The 17,375-nt window shown below is 43.1% G+C and overlaps 1 protein-coding gene across 1 annotated transcript in view; it reads left to right on the forward strand.

Moving 5' to 3' along the window:
• Positions 1-17,375, forward strand: part of CCDC33 (coiled-coil domain containing 33) — a 127,898-nt gene that overhangs the window by 34,299 nt on the left and 76,224 nt on the right. The window contains exons 4-9 of the mRNA XM_088443954.1: positions 6,614-6,777; positions 9,009-9,142; positions 13,040-13,149; positions 15,705-15,806; positions 15,885-15,976; positions 17,057-17,171. Coding sequence (XP_088300080.1) covers positions 6,614-6,777; positions 9,009-9,142; positions 13,040-13,149; positions 15,705-15,806; positions 15,885-15,976; positions 17,057-17,171 — 717 coding nt within the window. The remainder of the gene's footprint in view (positions 1-6,613; positions 6,778-9,008; positions 9,143-13,039; positions 13,150-15,704; positions 15,807-15,884; positions 15,977-17,056; positions 17,172-17,375) is intronic.

Below are 17,375 nucleotides of genomic sequence, written 5' to 3' on the forward strand. Positions count from 1 at the left end.
CCTCATGCATCCTTGCACAAGCTCTGACCTTACTCAGAAATTGCTAACTTCATTGCACGCTATTAGGCCTTAGGCTACGTAGGGCATCGCAGTGGATAATTTATACACGCCCATGCAACGGCGTTAAAATGCACTGGCACGCCTGCGTTTCGCAGACAACCCCCCCCCGTCACCACCCACAAAGGGCAATTTCTGTCAATCACTCCGCGATGGGTCTGCGTAGTCGCTGCGTTCGCAGTCCCGAGCGCAGTGGCAAGATCACGTATGCGCGCTTGCGATGCATACGCATGCACAGAAAGCAACAATTAGCCGATTGCGTGCATATTAGCAACTGCGATCCTTGCTGCATCAGGCCCATTGTCCGTACATTGTTTTGCAGTAAAAAAGAAAATGGGCAAGGAAGTGCAGTTTTTTATTGTAACTATTCTACCGTGGTGCAAGCAAACAGTTTAATCAAAAATAGCCTGGTGTGAGCTCCAGAGAGATTCTAGTCTGATTGCAGTGAATAAAGCAATCATAACACCTGGCAAGGCATGATTGCGAGTTCCGAGGTGAAAAGACCATATACAGTTCACTATCAAGTAGTGGAGGAAGGCGATATGGTCAGAGGAATCATTTTCCACCATGCTGACAAGAGGCGGACGCAATGGCATGGGTGTCCACCAGCATGCTTTGTTTTCTTTGTCCTACCTGTAATTTGGACCAGTTTGTACATTGGGGCTGATTCTGAGCACAGACGATGAGCTTTTGCATATAGTGCATACGCACATTCGAAATTACGTGTAATTGCATATGTTTGTCCAAATAGTTGGACAGAACTTGGTCAGATCTATCTTTCTGTGAAATTGGACGTTTTGGGGTGAGAACTGGGCGGTGACAATGGAATCGCAGGGAACAGGCCTGACTAGTGGGAGTGCCATGGGAATGCCGTGGGCGTGGATCTAAAGCTCTATGCGATTCTTAGTCATGCATAGGGGGAAGGGAAGCTTGTTTCTGATGGATCTCTTGCACCCAGCATGGGGCTGGTACAAGTGCCGATACTAATGATGATGGCACAAACTCCTGCATTAGCATAAGGAATGCTTCCGCGGCTTCACACACATACAGGCGACTCACATTTAGCTCTGTTATTATTATGGATATTGGTATTTTATTTGTTGAAATCACTTTTTTTTAAATTATATTCTCCCTGTTACTTCTAAATTCTTAGTTCATCACGTTGAATACTTAAAAAAAGTTTCCACATATATTTATTTACTTATTAACAGTTTCTTATATAGCGCAGCATATTCTGTTGCGCTTTACAATTGGAACATTAATAGAACAAAACTGGGTAATAACAAACAGATATATAGGTAGGAAGGCCCTGCTCGCAAGCTTACAATCTTAAGGGAAATAGGCATTGATACACAAGGATAGGTGCTATATATTGCATTTTGGTCCAGCCAGAATGCAGAGTTGGTTGGCTGCATGATCCAGTCACACAGGAATATCGACCAAATGTCATGAGGATGTGAGAGAAAGACGATGTGTGAGATTGTGGGGGGTCATTCAGACCTGGTCGTTAGCGCCGATGCGCTCGGACCGGGTCGATGGCCCCCCACAGAGCATGCGCACGACGGTGCCGGCTCCGTCGTGCGCATGCGTGAGACCCACTATGACCGGCAGCGCCGGTCGTAGCGGGTCTCGATCCAAAGGGGGCGAGCTGTCGATGTTGATTGACAGCTCACCCCGTTTGGAAGGCGGGCCGGGGGGGGTGGCAGCCCAAACGGGGGCGTTCCCATGGGAACGCCTACCGTTTGGGGGCGGCCCCACTGACATCACTAGTGATGTCAGTGGAGAGCTTCCGGCTCAGACAGAGCTGAAAGCTCTCTGGGGCTTACGACAAGGGAGACCCTACCCTAGGGTCTCGTCGTAAGCCCCGATGGTCGCGATGGTCTTGACCATCGCGACCATCACCTTAGGCAGTCGTAAGGCTGTGGGTGTTAACCCACAGCCTTACCACCGCAAAGGAGGACGTCTTGAAAATTCAAGACGTCCTCCCCTCATTCAGACCGACCGCACGCTCTGTGCGACCGGCTCTGAATGAGGTCCAGTGTGTGGACTGTAAAAGGGGATGTAATTAGATATGGAAGCTATGAAGGTTATGTGGGAGGTTCTGGAATCTAATAAGCTTGCCTGAAGAGGTGAGTTTTCAGGGAACGCTTGAAGGATTGGAGACTAGAGGAAAGTCTTATTGTGCGAGGTAGGTTATTCCATAGAGTGGGTGCAGCGCGAAGAAAGTCCTGTAACCGTGAATGGGAGCAAGTAATGCATGGGGATGAGAGACGCAGATCTTGTGCTGAGCGGAGAGGTCGGGTTGGGAGATATTTTGAGATGAGTGAAGAGATGTATGTTGGTGTGGTTTAGTTAATAGCCTTATGTGTAAGTGAAAGTATTTTGTATTGAATACGGTAGAAAACCAGCAACCAATGGAGGGACTGACAGAGCGGGGCAGCAGAAGAAGAATGTTTTGCAAGGAAGATAAGCCTTGCAGCTGCATTCATAATGGATTGTAATGGTGATAGCCTGTTTTTGGGAAGACCAGTAAGGAGGCTATTGCAATAGTCAATGCGGGAAATAATAAGTGCATGGATTAGAGTTTTTGCAGTGTCTTGTGTGAGATATGGTCGAATTTTGGATATGTTTTTTAAATGTATGTAACATGATTTTGAGACAGATTGAATATGGGAAACAAAGGACAGTTCAGAGTCAAGGATGACACCAAGGCAGCGAGCTTGTGGGGCGGGGTGGATGGTCGAGGTATCAACAGTGATAGAGAGATCAGGTTGGTAACGGTTATTGGTCGGTGGAAATATAATTCATTCTGTTTTAGAAATATTAAGTTTCAGGCGGCGAGATGACATCCAAGATGAAATGGCAGAAAGACATTCAGTGACACGGACCAATACAGATGGAGATAAATCTGGAGAGGATAGGTAGATTTGAGTATCATCCGCATACAGATGGCACTGAAATCCAAAAGAGCGGATTAGTTTGCCAAGAGAGGTGGTATAGATTGAGAATAGTAAAGGACCTAAGACAGAGCCTTTGCGGTACTCCAACTGATAGAGGTAGTGAAGAGGAGGCAGAATCAGAAAAACAAACAGTAAAAGAGCGATCAGATAGGTAGGAAGAAAACCAAGAAAGAGCTGTGTCCTTAAGACCTAGGGATTGCAGTGTTTGTATGAGAAGAGAGTGGTCAACAATGTCAAAAGCAGCAGAGAGATCTAGAAGAATTAGGAGTGTGTAATGGCCTTTAGCCTTGGCAGTGACAAGATCATTTACTACCTTAGTCAGTGCTGTCTCTGTGGAGTGTTGGGAAGGAAAGCCGGACTGAAGTGGGTCCAATAAGTTGTGTGAGTTAAGAAAGTGTGTGAGGTGGGTGTAGACAAGTCTCTCAAGTAGCTTGGAGGGGCATGGGAGCTGGGAGATAGGACGGTAATTTGAGAGAGTATTAGGGTCAGAATTTTGTTTTTTCAGAATGGGAGTAATCACTGCGTGCTTGAACAGTGATGGAAAGTTGCCAGTAGAGAGAGAGAGATTACAGATTTTAGTTAGGGTTGGGTTAAGCACAGGAGACAGAGCTTTACTGATTTGTGAGGGTATAGGATATAGAGGAGAGGTAATAGAGTAGGAGGATGATAAGAGTGTAGATAATTCATCTTCGTTTGTGAGATCAAATGAAGAGAATGTGCCAGAGGGTTCAGGTAGGGAACTGAGCAGGTCACTAGCTGAGGAAGAGTCTACCATTTCATTTCGGATCTTATCAATCTTGTCCCTAAAATAGGAAGCAAGATCTTGTGCACAGATAGTAGCAGGTGGTTTGGGTGATGGAGGGGTAAGAAGCAGTTTAAATGTATTAAAAAGTCGCTTGGGGTTAGAAGCTTGAGCAGAGATTAGAGATTGGAAATATGTTTGTTTGGCAGTGTCCAAAACAGTACGATAAGAGTTGTAGGTAGTCTTATATGTGAGGAAGTCACTTGGAGTATGAGACTTTCGCCACTGACGTTCAACTTTACGCGAGAGTTTTTGTAGATGCCTTGTTAAGCTAGAATGCCACGGTTGGCGTCTAACTTTACGTGGTGTGTGATGGGTAGCTGGAGCTACTTCATCAAGGGTTTTTTCTAGAATCTGGTTTAGGTGTGATGCAGCAGTCTCAGGAGAAGTGAATGTAGAAATTGGTGAAAGTTGTTGTAGAGAGGTAGATAGTTGTTGAAGGTTAATGGCATTAATATTTCTATGGGGTTTGGGTTTAGGTTTGGTTGATTTCAATGATGTTGATGTAATGGAGGAGAGTGCAGGTGATAAGGTTGTGATCTGAGAGAGGGAAAGGAGCATTAGTGAAATCAGAAACTGAGCATAGTCTGGTGAATACAAGATCAAGACAGTGGCCCTCCTGATGAGTAGAGGAGTCAGTCCATTGGGAGAGGCCAAGAGAGGATGTTAAAGAGAGTAGTTTGGAGGCATGAGGAGATTGTGAACTGTCAATGGGGATATTGAAATCACCCATAATGATGGTGGAGATGTCTGAGGATAGAAAGTGAGGGAGCCAGGCAGAAAAGTGTTCCAGAAATTGTTGAAGTGGCCCAGGTGGGCGATAGATAACAGCAACTCGCAGAGAGAAAGGGGTGAAAGTCCTGATAGAATGTACTTCAAATGATGTAAATGTGAGTGAAGGTACCTGTGGGAGAACTGTGTATGTGAAAGATTGGGAGAGTAATATTCCTACCCCACCTCATTTACAATTACCAGGCCTGGAGGTGTGTGAGAAGTGTAGGTTACCATGTGAAAGTGCAGCAGGGGAGACAGTGTCTGATTGGGTAAGCCATGTTTCTGTTATTGCCAGAAGGTTGAGGTTGGTGAAATCAAGAGGTCATGGATGGATGTTAGCTTATTGCAGACAGAGCGTGCATTCCATAAGGCACATTTTAGTGACTTGGATGGTGAAGGGAGGCACGCAATGTTTATGAGGTTAGCTGGATTTATAGTTCGTTGTGGGTGTGGAATGTGGGTTGGGCCTGGATTTGGTGATATGTCACCAGCTAATAGAAGCAGCAGGAGAGAAATATAAATATAATTGTTGGATTTGTCCGAATGATTTTTATGGCGACAGGTTGTGGATGTTATTGTCAGTGTGCATAGATAAGTTAAAAGCTCATGTGTGTTCATAAGTGGTGAGTAGATTAATGAGGTAGCAATATGTACAGAAGGGTGAGCTGCAGGAAGAGTAAAGGATGTAGTACCCTTAGAGATGATTCCATGAAGTGAGATTATAAAAAGAAGTTTTTGATACATTGTCTTTTTTGAATTTGGAAAAAATAAAATTTTCTAAGTAATGGGTTTGTAATTACCTGGTCTTCAATGTTGTTCAACTGTTATTTAACTGTTCAGAAAGCCCACTTGATTTTAACCACTTAATGCATAACCACATCAAGCTGCTACCCTCAGCAAGCTGCCTTAAAGCTGGCCACACACTAGACCAACTTACATCCAACCAGCCAACTAGTTGATTGGTTGGAATGAAAATCTGGTAAGCAAATGACAATCAGAAATTTGCTCCCAAACGCCAGAAAATGGACAAAACTGTTGTTTGAACAAATTGTTTAGATCAAACATTTAACAACCTTGTCTGAATTGCCATTTTCATCTGTTTTCTGGCATTTAGGAGCAAATTGCTGATCATCATTTACTCCCATTCCTTACCAGATTTTCATTCCAACCAATCAACTAGTTGGATGGTTGGATGAAAGTTGGTCTAGTGTGTGGCCAGCTTTAGACTGAATGTTAAGAAATAGTATGCCTGATTAAGACATTAGCTTACATCTGAGCCAATTGGTCAGCTGGTTGAAATGCAGATTGATCAATGGACATATATTGCACTAAGTTTAAGTAAACAGGCAGTATGACACTATAAACTATGCTTCAGTGATCCCCATCTAAACACAGGTCATGACTATGGCTAGCAAGTCAAAAAAGATTCACAGACATTTAAACAATACCAATTACAAACTTGTACAAAATTAAACACATACTTTAAATACACAGCTAATTTTGCATATATGTATTATATATGCACATGTACATATATGTATTAAAGTAACATTTTGTTTAATTTTCCATCCATAATTTATTAGTTCCAAATGCATGAAACAAAATAGAAAAAAAATATTAATGCAAAGACCCTTATAGACCTGTTAAAGTGTAAATATTCCATTTCCTTGGAATGTACAAATATACAGCTGTATCTTTGCCTACCATGCTATGCAGTTTACTGACAGAAGGGATGCTATGAGCTTTTTAGCAGCGAATGAAGAGTGGCACACTACACCCAGGGTAGGCAACATCCGCCACTAGAACACCTGTGGAACTATACATCCTAGCATCCCCTTGCTCAGCTTTAGCATGCCGCAACAGAAAAACTGTGTAGGGCATGATCGGACGTGTAGCTCCACAGCAAATGGAGTGACACAGGTCGCCTACCCATGCTCTACACCATTGTATGTCTTCGCCCTTTTTGTTCCTAATCAGTCTACTTGTCTTTTCGCCTCTTTCTTTTGATCTTGTCCCATAGGTTATAGAGCAGCCACCAAGTCAAGGTGAACCTGTGTATGGCGCTGATAGAGAACCCAAACTTTTACCTCTTCCTGGATCTGAGAAAATTGTTGTGTTCCTCCATTCGGCCACTCACATTCCCTCTAATGCAGCTGGGTCTGTGCCCTCCCCCTTCATCACTCTGTAAGTATGAAGAGCTGATCACACAAGCAAGACCATTTCTGATCTGATTTTCCAGAGATACCAGGACTGATTCGGAGTTGGGAGTAATTAGCACCACCTGTGATACTTTTAACATGTATCAGTCAGTTCTAAGTAACCTGTGCACCAACTAGGAGATCTGGAAAACATTCACTGTTAGCGATGTGCTGCTATAGAGCCCAATATGTACATATATGTCCAGGGCAGTGCTAGGCTATTCTGCTACTCCCCCAGACTTGCTCCAATGCTCTGGGATGGTGCCCACATCTAAAATAAAACACATTCAGCTCAAGCAGGATGGCTCTACTGCCGCATTTAATGGCTTACTGTGATTGCTGGTCCTCTATATGCTGGAATTATGACACACAATATACTTTGTATGACGCATATTAAAGCTGATTAAGTGCTAATTCTACCCTCTTCATGGATTGGCCACACTCACTCTAAAATCAAGCATTTGGAAACCCCCCCTCTAGAAATCCTGCGTTTGCCACTGAGTAGCGCAAAAAAGAGCAAGTAACTGTGCACCTGAACAAACCGTTCTGCACTGCAAATACATTTATTTTTTTGCATGCATGGTAAATACTGGCTGCATTTTCATATAGCCCACAAATGCTGACCAGCTTTAATTTTCCTTGCAATTTAGTTTGGACACACCCCTCCCAAATCTAAATCTGTCTGCACATTTTACATCTCCCCCACCTGTAGTGTAACATGGTTTTACCAAGGTGCACAGCAGGGGTGTATCTAGGGATCCAAGTGCCCCTGGCAAAGTAATGGACTGACGCCCCCCTACCCCCCCTATGCAGTGCCCCCAGTAGTAATCCCCCAGTAGTAATCCCCCCTATGCTGCATTGCTCCCAGTAGTAGTCCCCCCTATACAGTGGCCCCAGTAGTAGTCCCCCAATGCTGCATTGCCCCCAGTTGTAGTCCCCCCATTGCTGCATTGCCCCCAGTAGTAGTCCCCCCTATAAAGTGCCCCAGTAGTAGACCCCAGTACTAGTCCCCCCCTATACAGTGCCCCCATAGTGGCCACCCCCCTAAATTGCCCCCAGTAGTGGCCACCCCTGTACAGTGCCCACAGTCACGGGCACCCCCATAAAGTGCCCCCAGTAGAGGCCACCCACTATTTCATTGCCCTCCCCCCTGCAGTGCCAGAAAAAAAATACAACTTACCTGATCCCCGCTCCTGACGCGACCACTCTTCTCCTGCATGGGAGAGACGTCATGCCGTCTCTCCCATCACATGCTGCGGAGGGAGCCGGAAGACTGAGCTCATTAGTGACCTCCAGCCGGCTCCCTCCACGGGCGACGCACCAGCAAATGAGAGTCTGTCTGACTCTCATTGGCTGGCTGCTATCACAAACACACAGCCGCCGCTGGCCGCTGTCTGTTTGTAAACTGTGTAGGGCAGACTGCTCTGTCTGCGGTCTGCCCTACACTTGCGGGGCCGTGAGACTAGTCCCCCCCTTGGCTGCTGGGGGCACTGCCGGACGGTGCCCCCCCCCCTTAAGTCGGCGCCCCTGGCGAGTGCCATCCTGGCCAATGGGTAGATACGCCCCTGGTGCCCAGTTACATGCTCTTTCTTGGTTAGCGCTCACCTCAGAATCAGGCCCACACTCTCTGTTATTTTATTTGTAATCTGAAAAATCACTTTTGTTTAAGCATAGTACATTATTATGGTATATCACATTCTGGTCAGTGTTATTCCCCTCAACCATGCATATTCTACCACTTCCTTCATTACACTGTGTGATATACCAAATGGGAGAGCTCTCTCATCCTCAGATATGCTGTTTAATTATTTTTTGTTGACCAGTGGTTGACACTTGTGATAATCACAGACACGTCTTAAACATCTTTGCTTCAAGAGCAGCTAATCCAGTCTGAAATAGGGCTGCTAATGGGATACTGCTGCCCCCTCCTTGTCCTCTCTGGGGGTTCAGTTTCCATTAATATTTCATCACCTTGGCCCAGAGCTGACTGATCACATAACGACCCCAGTCCAGTGCCTCCCCCACTCTTTTGTCAGTCACAGCCAGATGATTGACATTATAGACCTGTGAGTGTGTCTCTTTACATGGTCCTATTCGGTACCCAGACATGTATGCGTCATTTTGTAAAAAAAAAATAAAAAAAAAATAAATACATAAAATATATATATATATATATATATATATATATATATAATTTGTAACATATGTGTTTTACAGAATGAGTAGCATGGATGAGAAAAAAGGAATTGGTGCACAAAGCATCTCACATGCTGCACGGACTCAAACTAACAGCCCAGTCTGGGAGGAGATGCTGACCATGACAGTGACAGAGGAGGAGGCAGAGGAGGAAGGTGCCTACCCTGCAATGCTAACACTACCTGTATATAACACTGCATATAGTAGTGTGGTTGTTTTCTCTGTGTGTCCTGCATAATGTGATGCATTTATTCTCTAGTTACCAGGTCTTTTGTAGAATAATGTAAGGTTGTTGTTGATATTCTGTATATATATATATATATATCTATATATATATATATATATATATATATATATATATATATATATATTTGCACACCACGCCGTACTATGGTCTATTTTTAATAACTGCAGATATCACGAGAGCCCAGCTTGTGAGAAATTCTTAAGCTAGAAGTGCACAATAGTGTGGGCTGACTTTCCCCATTAACATCACTTATATAGAGTAGCACAATCTCCTTCTTTCCGTTAGAATGTCTTATATGAAGATGTGATAATATCCTTTTATGTACATGTCTTATGCAGCACAGTACAATTTTCCTTTCTGCTCACATATGCATATAGTGTAGCACAATTACTCTTTCTAATAGCCTTTTCCATTTATGAGCGATGTTCAAATTTGACCTTTTTAAATTGTGCAATCAATCACAAAATAATTTCACAGTCACTTTTCAAAGACTTCCCCCTCAAAATGCACATGTACCAGCGCTATGGAAGTTCTTGTATCCAGCTTTTCAAGAAATCTTTCGGTTGATGAGGTGTTAGTGACCAGATCAGATCTTCTTTCCTACACACTGTCAGTAGGCACACACTGGGAAACTCTTTGTGGTAAAACTATTTATACTAGGGATGGCCATCGACCATCAATAGTTAGCAATAATCTATGGTTAACTGTCGATTGCCAATGGTTTTGCCATCGTTAGCAGAGAGCAAGTTGTTCTCCGCCGTCGATGGATGAGTTGTAGCCGACGGTGGGCGCTAATCCCTGAACCCATTTTTGCTTGGCCCAGCAGCGGTGGCCATCGAGGGGTGCAACCATTGTTGGTTCACCATAGATTTTTTTTATGTGCCATCGATGGTCCCATTGATGGTAACCAACAATTGACACCCCACCGATGGCCATCCCTAATTTATAGTAATGATTTGGTTTAGCAGCACACAGGCATAACAGGTATACACAGGGACGTATTTATAATGGATGCAGGGTGTGCTGTGCACACGGTCCCCTGGGTCCAGGGGGGGCCCGCACAGCACACCTTGCACCCATATTATACTTAACTCTCTGGAGTCCCACGTCGGCGCCGGTGTCAGCGCTGTAAAAACGTCTGGAAAATGGCTGCCGTGCCCTTTTTCATGTCATTTTGCGCATGCGCAGTACAGGGGAAATGGCCTCCGCGGCCATTTTCCCGGTGACCTGCTCATGCGCTATAGACTCCGGGCACACTAGTGCCCAGAGTCTATCAGTGTGTCGTTGGCCATGCTGCGCTCAGTGCGCTGCCCGGCACCGGACTGAGAGGAGGGGGCCCGTGACGGAGACTGCATACGGACCCCCTCCTCTTTAGAAACGCCCCTGGGTATACACATGAACAACAGCATTACTTCAGCATATTCTAGAACAGGGGTGGGGAACCTCTTTTCTGTCAAGGGCCATTTGGATATTTATAAAATCATTTGTGGGCCATACAAAATAACCAACTTAAAAATCAGCCTGCTATATTTGGTCAAACATTGTATTTAATTATCACACAATGAATACACTGAATACACAGCAGATGGGCCACCATTCTTTGTGGGTTCCGGCAGCCAAGAGGAGGGGAAGGATGTCTGTATGTCGCCAGGCAGAGTCTGGAGGGGCAGTCCATATGGTTGTGTGACAAGCAACCCTGGGGTCCTCTCAGTCCAGCACTGATGTAACCAGTCCGATGACAGCCCCGCTGCGCTGACTGATGCCGCTGAGGGGGAGAGAGCCCTGCACGCCCACTGCGCTGCTTGCTGCCAAGCTCTGCATGCTCGCTGCACTGTCGCTGCTGCTGCTAAGAGGGAGAGAGCCACAGCCAGCCGGGCCTGATGAAATGATCTTTGGGCCAGCGGTTCCCCATCCCTGTTCTAGAACATTCCTGTAACTACAGAGTACACTACTTAAACCAACACTTCGTAACAGCGCCACCTGCTGTCCCTCCATTAAGGCCGGGTACACATCAGAATGACGTGTATCATAGCCGATCCGATGCACTATGGAAGGATATATAGGGCAGCCAATATATCCTTCCATCCTGCATTCACCTGCATGCCATCGTCAGCGACATCGTCCCATCTGAAGTGCAGCACATCACGTGATTGAGGTTACACACTGAGCGATATGGACAATATATCATTCTGATCTGTATCGGAGCGATATATCATCCAATATATTGCCTGATGTGTACCCGGCCTAAAGGGCCTATTCATCATCACTTAATTTTTACAAAAGCAGGTGAAAATGGCAATTGTAAAACTTAAGTTATTGGGCCATTCATCAAGAAAGTAAAGCAGGAGATATCACAGATATCTCCTGCTTACCTTTCTCTCTTGGAATGGCCTGCTGTCCCCATACACTAGTATGTGGACAGAATTCATCAAGCTCCGAAAATACAATATTTTCGGAGCTTGAGTGTGGTAGCATTCACCATCTTCAGATGGCGAATGCTCCCGATACCTGCACCTTCCAATGGGAAGGAGACCCAGGTCATGAAGAGGGATCCTTTCGGATCCCTCCGCCTCTGTCCGGCTATTTCCGCCAGACGTCGGGACTCTTGAGCGCTTGCGTGACCTGTAGGTCATGCATGCGCACTCCCTTCACTGCTCCAAAAGGAGCAGTGTAAAGACTCACTACTCCGAAAAAGAGCAGTGAAGCAGCTCACATGGACAGCTGATTTTGCACCAGCTGTCACCGCACCAGAGCAATGATGAATTGCTCCGGATTCCGCAGCGAATTAGAATGTTAATTATCGGGATCCGTTCGGACCCCAATAATTAACATCATGAATAGGCCCCTAAGTCTCAGTCTATTTTTAATATCCCAACAGAGAAAAACCACATCGGGACCAAACGTTTATTGCCTTATCCTTCAAACTTAATTTGTGACCTCATAGGAGTTTTAACTTTTTAGCAACTCAAACAAATAGAAGTCACTGGGTGACAAGTCAGGACTGTAATGAGGACGGGAGAGATTCCATTTTAGTTCAGTGTGTGCATTCACACGCACATTAGAAGAATACAAGCAGCCATTTTCATGGAGAGAACAAACACCTGGACAGACTTGGAATTTCGGAGAATTTATATCTGGGAATTAATTTACGATTGAATGTTTAGCCTAGTCTAAGAAAAAAGAGTAAGTAACACACTTGGTATCCAAATACAGGGTGGCTATTACTTTGCTAATGACACAGTCTTGATTTTTTTTAGTGGAGACTAACCTGCCCCGCATACAGGAAAGTACACTTGCAGTAACAATCATTAATTGTCATGAGCTAAGTCTCCTCTTCCCTCTGGAATCATACACTGTACTGTGTTTGAAACTTGCCCATCATACACCGATATTACTGAATATTAGACTGGTATGGTCTATGGTGTCATCACTATGTACAGTAATATTAAACAAAAATTCCAGCAAAATTATATTTTGATAGTTTCACCCTCCTCCTGAGGCACTCGCCTTCTCCAGCACAGGTAGCCGTTATTTCGGAATTATGTAATGATAAAAGGTTTCATAGAAATGTATGTGTTGACGCCATCTTGTGTCTTAGTATAGGTTAAATTCTAACATCTCGTGTACATTGGTATAACTTATCCTCTTTGTTAAATCAGGGATCTCAGAATACCTACTGTATATCAACTAAATGGAGATTGTGAATGAAATGTTTTGTAAATATGATATACGAAATAGAGGCCTTATGTACATGTAGAGCTAAAAGATTGTTGTTGTTTTTTGTTTGTTTTGTTTTTTACTCTAGATCTGATCCTAACTGTGGCTGATGATCCCTCCCAGGATTTTCTCCTTGACTACCGGCTGCCTCTCCATGTTCTGGAACCCTTCCACCGATACCATCTGTGTATGGTGCAGGTACTAAATGGCTGTGAGGGTGTTTTTCAATACAATGCATTCCACACAATGGTATGGAAATACATTGGGAGTCATACACCTAGGGCTACTGTCACCAACATGTAAACCTCTTTTAGCCGCATGTTGAATTCTGAAAGAGTATTATTGCATCTACCCACATTGATATGAGACATTATGTGAGCTGATCCAAAATGCTGTCTTGTAGGCTCCACCTGTGCGTCCTCGTATCATTATTCTTTAAAACACTCATTCATTATATAACTTGCCTATTACGTCTTATTTTTTAACATTTATTTATTAACAGTCATGTTTGTAGTGCAAGCATATTCCACTATTTTTATAACAAAACCGTAATAAAACAAGAATGGGTAAAAACAAGCTTTCAATGGGCAAAATTTACTAAGCAACGGGTTCTAAACCGCGGTTTGGCGGCAGTTTTGCTATCCGCAGATTAATAAGGCCAAAACTGCTGTCAAAACACATTTTAGAATAGAATAGAACAGGGCTAGGGCTAATATTGCTAGTCAGTGGTTTGGGTTTAATTTAGAAACCGTCAAACTGCCACTAAACCGCCAAGATTTAGAACCTGCTATCAAACCAACAGGGTTTAGAACCTGTCTTCAAACCACCAGCAAACCGTCGGGGTTTAGAACCCGCCACATATAAATTTTGCCAAATCTGTCTTATGTACGGTATTATGCTTATTGAATGTCTGGTACTTTACCTATTGGACCTATACTGTACATCTTTGTAATGTGCTGTGCTTTTCCATACAGCACTGCAGATCTTTGTGATACCTTTTAAATATAAAACTACCACTGTTGCCAATAACAAAAAAACAAAACCCAGTGACACTTCTTTGACTTTAAATAAGAATTGAATAAAAAAGGTGTAATTTACCTTATGGCATTCTGTTTTTCCTCTTTTTCTAATTGCTTCAAATTTCTGACAAATATGCAATAAAAATGAATTCCTGCTAACGCGTTTCGATAGATCTATGTTTACCAAAGCTGGTTTTGATAAAGATAGATAATCTATCGAAAAAGCGTAATTGTGAATGAGGACATACCAAGGACCCAGTAGTTATCAAGGTGGACTCTTGGATTAGAAACCGATATAACCTTTTGTTGATACACATTCCTTACATCTAAGAGCTGCTATGCATTACATTGAGTAGATGGATATATGCTGTATTTATATGATCTGCTACGTGTCTGGAATTTTTATGTGGCGATACTTTACTCTATATGATTTATTCCCTTATGGTCCCTTACTGACTTTTGGGACTACAGCTGCCAAGGTATCTGTATGGCAACACACATACAGATACTGGGTCCGTCTGGTCGGGATTTTTTTTTCTTGTTTTGCCAAGTCCCGGGGATCCTATGGAGACCAGCGCCAGGATCTAGGCGAGTATAGAATCTTTTATGCAGCTACAGCCGTGGAATCTACAGGAGAAGAGGACAGAAACATCTGGCAGCAGGTAAGTATGTGTGAGTGGGTAGGGGTATGAAATAAAGTTATACTTGTCACGGTGTGTGTGTTTTGTCTTTCTTTAACTACTTATTTTACAGTGGGGGTACTGGTGCTGGCCGCTTGCTGGCACTTGTAGTTCCACCTGGTAATAGGGTCTCCGGGCTGTGGCATTACAGCACAGCCGTATTGGGTCCGGTGCTGGTTTAAAATATAGGGGGTACCCTACGTATTTTTCCCCCTATAGTTAAAACTAGGACTGGCCCTGCAGCCTGGTGTTGGTTTCTAAATTACAGTGGAACCCTACACAATTTGTTCCCCATAATTTTAGAAACCAGGACTGGCTGGCAAGTCTGGGGCTGGTTAAGCTTTAGTGGGGGACCATATGTCTTTTTTTTTTTTAAACTTTTAAGCTTTTTTACTATTTACAGGCAGAAACATACATGGATCACAGTGATCTGTGTATGTTTCTGCCAAACTCGCAAATCATAGGCAGGTGAATTTTTCACAGGAGAGTTCTCCCTTCTCATTAGAGTTTAGAAACTCTCTGCTTGGTAAATTCCCAAATCCTATCTTCACTAGTGAAAAGGTTCTCGAGTTTTAACGAAGGTGAATTGAAGAGAGTTTATTAACTCTCCAGTATTTTCCTGTAGCAAAGGAGATCTCTCTCCCGAGTTTTACATTAGTGGGAAAAAATAGCCAAACTCTCCAGAGTTTGCAAACTCTCCCAGACTCGATTCTTAGTAAATTTACCCCTGGGTGTTTGTTTGTTTGTTACAGTATCACACTATTGTTTGTTTTATTTGTTTGTTGCATATTCGTGAGAAATTTAAGCAATTAAGAAGATTAAGAGCACACAGTTCCTTATGAATATAATAATAATAATTACTTATGTATATGCTAAGAAGAATCCAGGCCATTTTACAATGGCACTAGAAAACAAGTACTTTCTAACATCTTTGTTTGGCCATCTGATAAGCCCTGCTATTGATTAGTAACCACGTGTTCGAAAATATACTTTGACATAAACTCTTCCCATAAAAACATGTTATCCCTCATATAATGTTCTTTTCATTCCTCAGGCACACAGTCAGGTTCCTGGTGGGTGCCATCTTTATGTCAGTATCGAGCGCCGAAGCAGCTGTATTGCTCAGCAGAGTGGGTTCACATATAGTGCTTTACAGGTGAGTTGGACATATGTTTGCAAGAGATAATATGTTGTGGTAAAATCCAGATACGAGGTTGCATGGCTTGTCTTGCAGGTCCTTCTTGTCGGCATAGAAGCTCCTCTTCAGGAACCATCTCATTCCCTTTTGGCAGTGGCACGGATTGTCCCCAACTACAGAGATTATAGGTATGATTTGTTTTGTACAGCCTATACAAATGCCCAGCATCTTCTTTTTGGCAGGTGTACATCGTAAAGGTTAATGCAATTTGAAAATACAGATAATTCTGATAATGGTAACTTTTGTATCTCAAACTATGTTTGACGTCAGCCAGACCGTATAAAGGCACCAGGTTCCGAGGATACTGAACTCCAAGATGACTTTCAGTATGTTTCTCTTTTTTAAGACTAGTGGTAGATATATAATAAAGAAACTAATTTTCTGGTATGCAGTTGTTATGGGCAGCACAGACGGTGTAATGGTTAGCATTACTGCCTCACAGCACTGAGATCATGGGTTCGATTCCCACCATGGCCCTACCTGTGCGGCGTTTGTATATTCTCCCTGTGCTTGCCTGGGTTTCCTCCGGGTACTCCGGTTTCCTCCCACACTCCAAAAAAAATATACTGGTAGGTTAATTGGCTCCCAACACAAATTAACCCTAGTGTGTATGTATAGAGTGTAAGCTCCACTGGGGCAGGGACTGATGTGAATGGCCAAATATTCTCTGTTAAGCGCTGCGGAATAAGTATGCGCTATATAAATAACTGGTAATAAATAAATAAATGTTCACAGTGAAAATGACGATGTGTTCGAAATTTCAACATTCACATTGTCGACATGGACATAATGTTGACATGAACATTATTTCGACAGTCTGTATTAGGATTAGGCTGTGGGTAGAGCTTAAATACTGTAAAAATGATATGTTGACATGGAGGCATTGTGAATGTCGATATTCCATACCACATTGTGAAATGAATGTCGATATTTCATAACAAACTTGTTTTGTTAATTAATATTTGAAAGAGTGACATAATAAACAGCTCTTGTGTAGTATTTCCAGGCTATATGATCTAAATTAAATATGCCCGGTATCAAGAACAAGTGCCTTCTCCTTCTCAAACTGAATCATTGTATTTGGAGGTCTTAAAAATATTCCAAGATGGCACAGTTTTCACAATTAATGCAATTCTCTATTTGTAGTATATGAAGGTGTTTTATTATATTAGTGCTTGTTTAACTGTGTAATATTGTGTATTTTACAGTCAGGCCGACAAGCCTCCTGGTATGTCTGGAGTGAGCCATGTCACAGTTAGGTTCCCAGAACCATCTCCATCATGTTTCCTGGTGCCACAAAGAGCCACACAAGGACACCCACAGGTAACATAAATATGTTGAGACTTTCATGCCTGAATGCTAATTTATAGCCTCCATGGTTACTTTGGCTGCCCCCAACCCACCATATGTGCAAACATTTGCCTTGCCCCCTATTCCAAAAACTGTGTGTATAAAATAATTAATTTATTCTCCCATGAATTAATTTTTTTTTTGTTCACATTAATAGACATTCATAAGAAAAATAAT

The sequence above is a fragment of the Taudactylus pleione genome, unplaced genomic scaffold (assembly GCF_031769625.1).
Source record: "Taudactylus pleione unplaced genomic scaffold, aTauple2 ptg000019l, whole genome shotgun sequence".
NCBI classification, from domain to species: domain Eukaryota; kingdom Metazoa; phylum Chordata; class Amphibia; order Anura; family Myobatrachidae; genus Taudactylus; species Taudactylus pleione.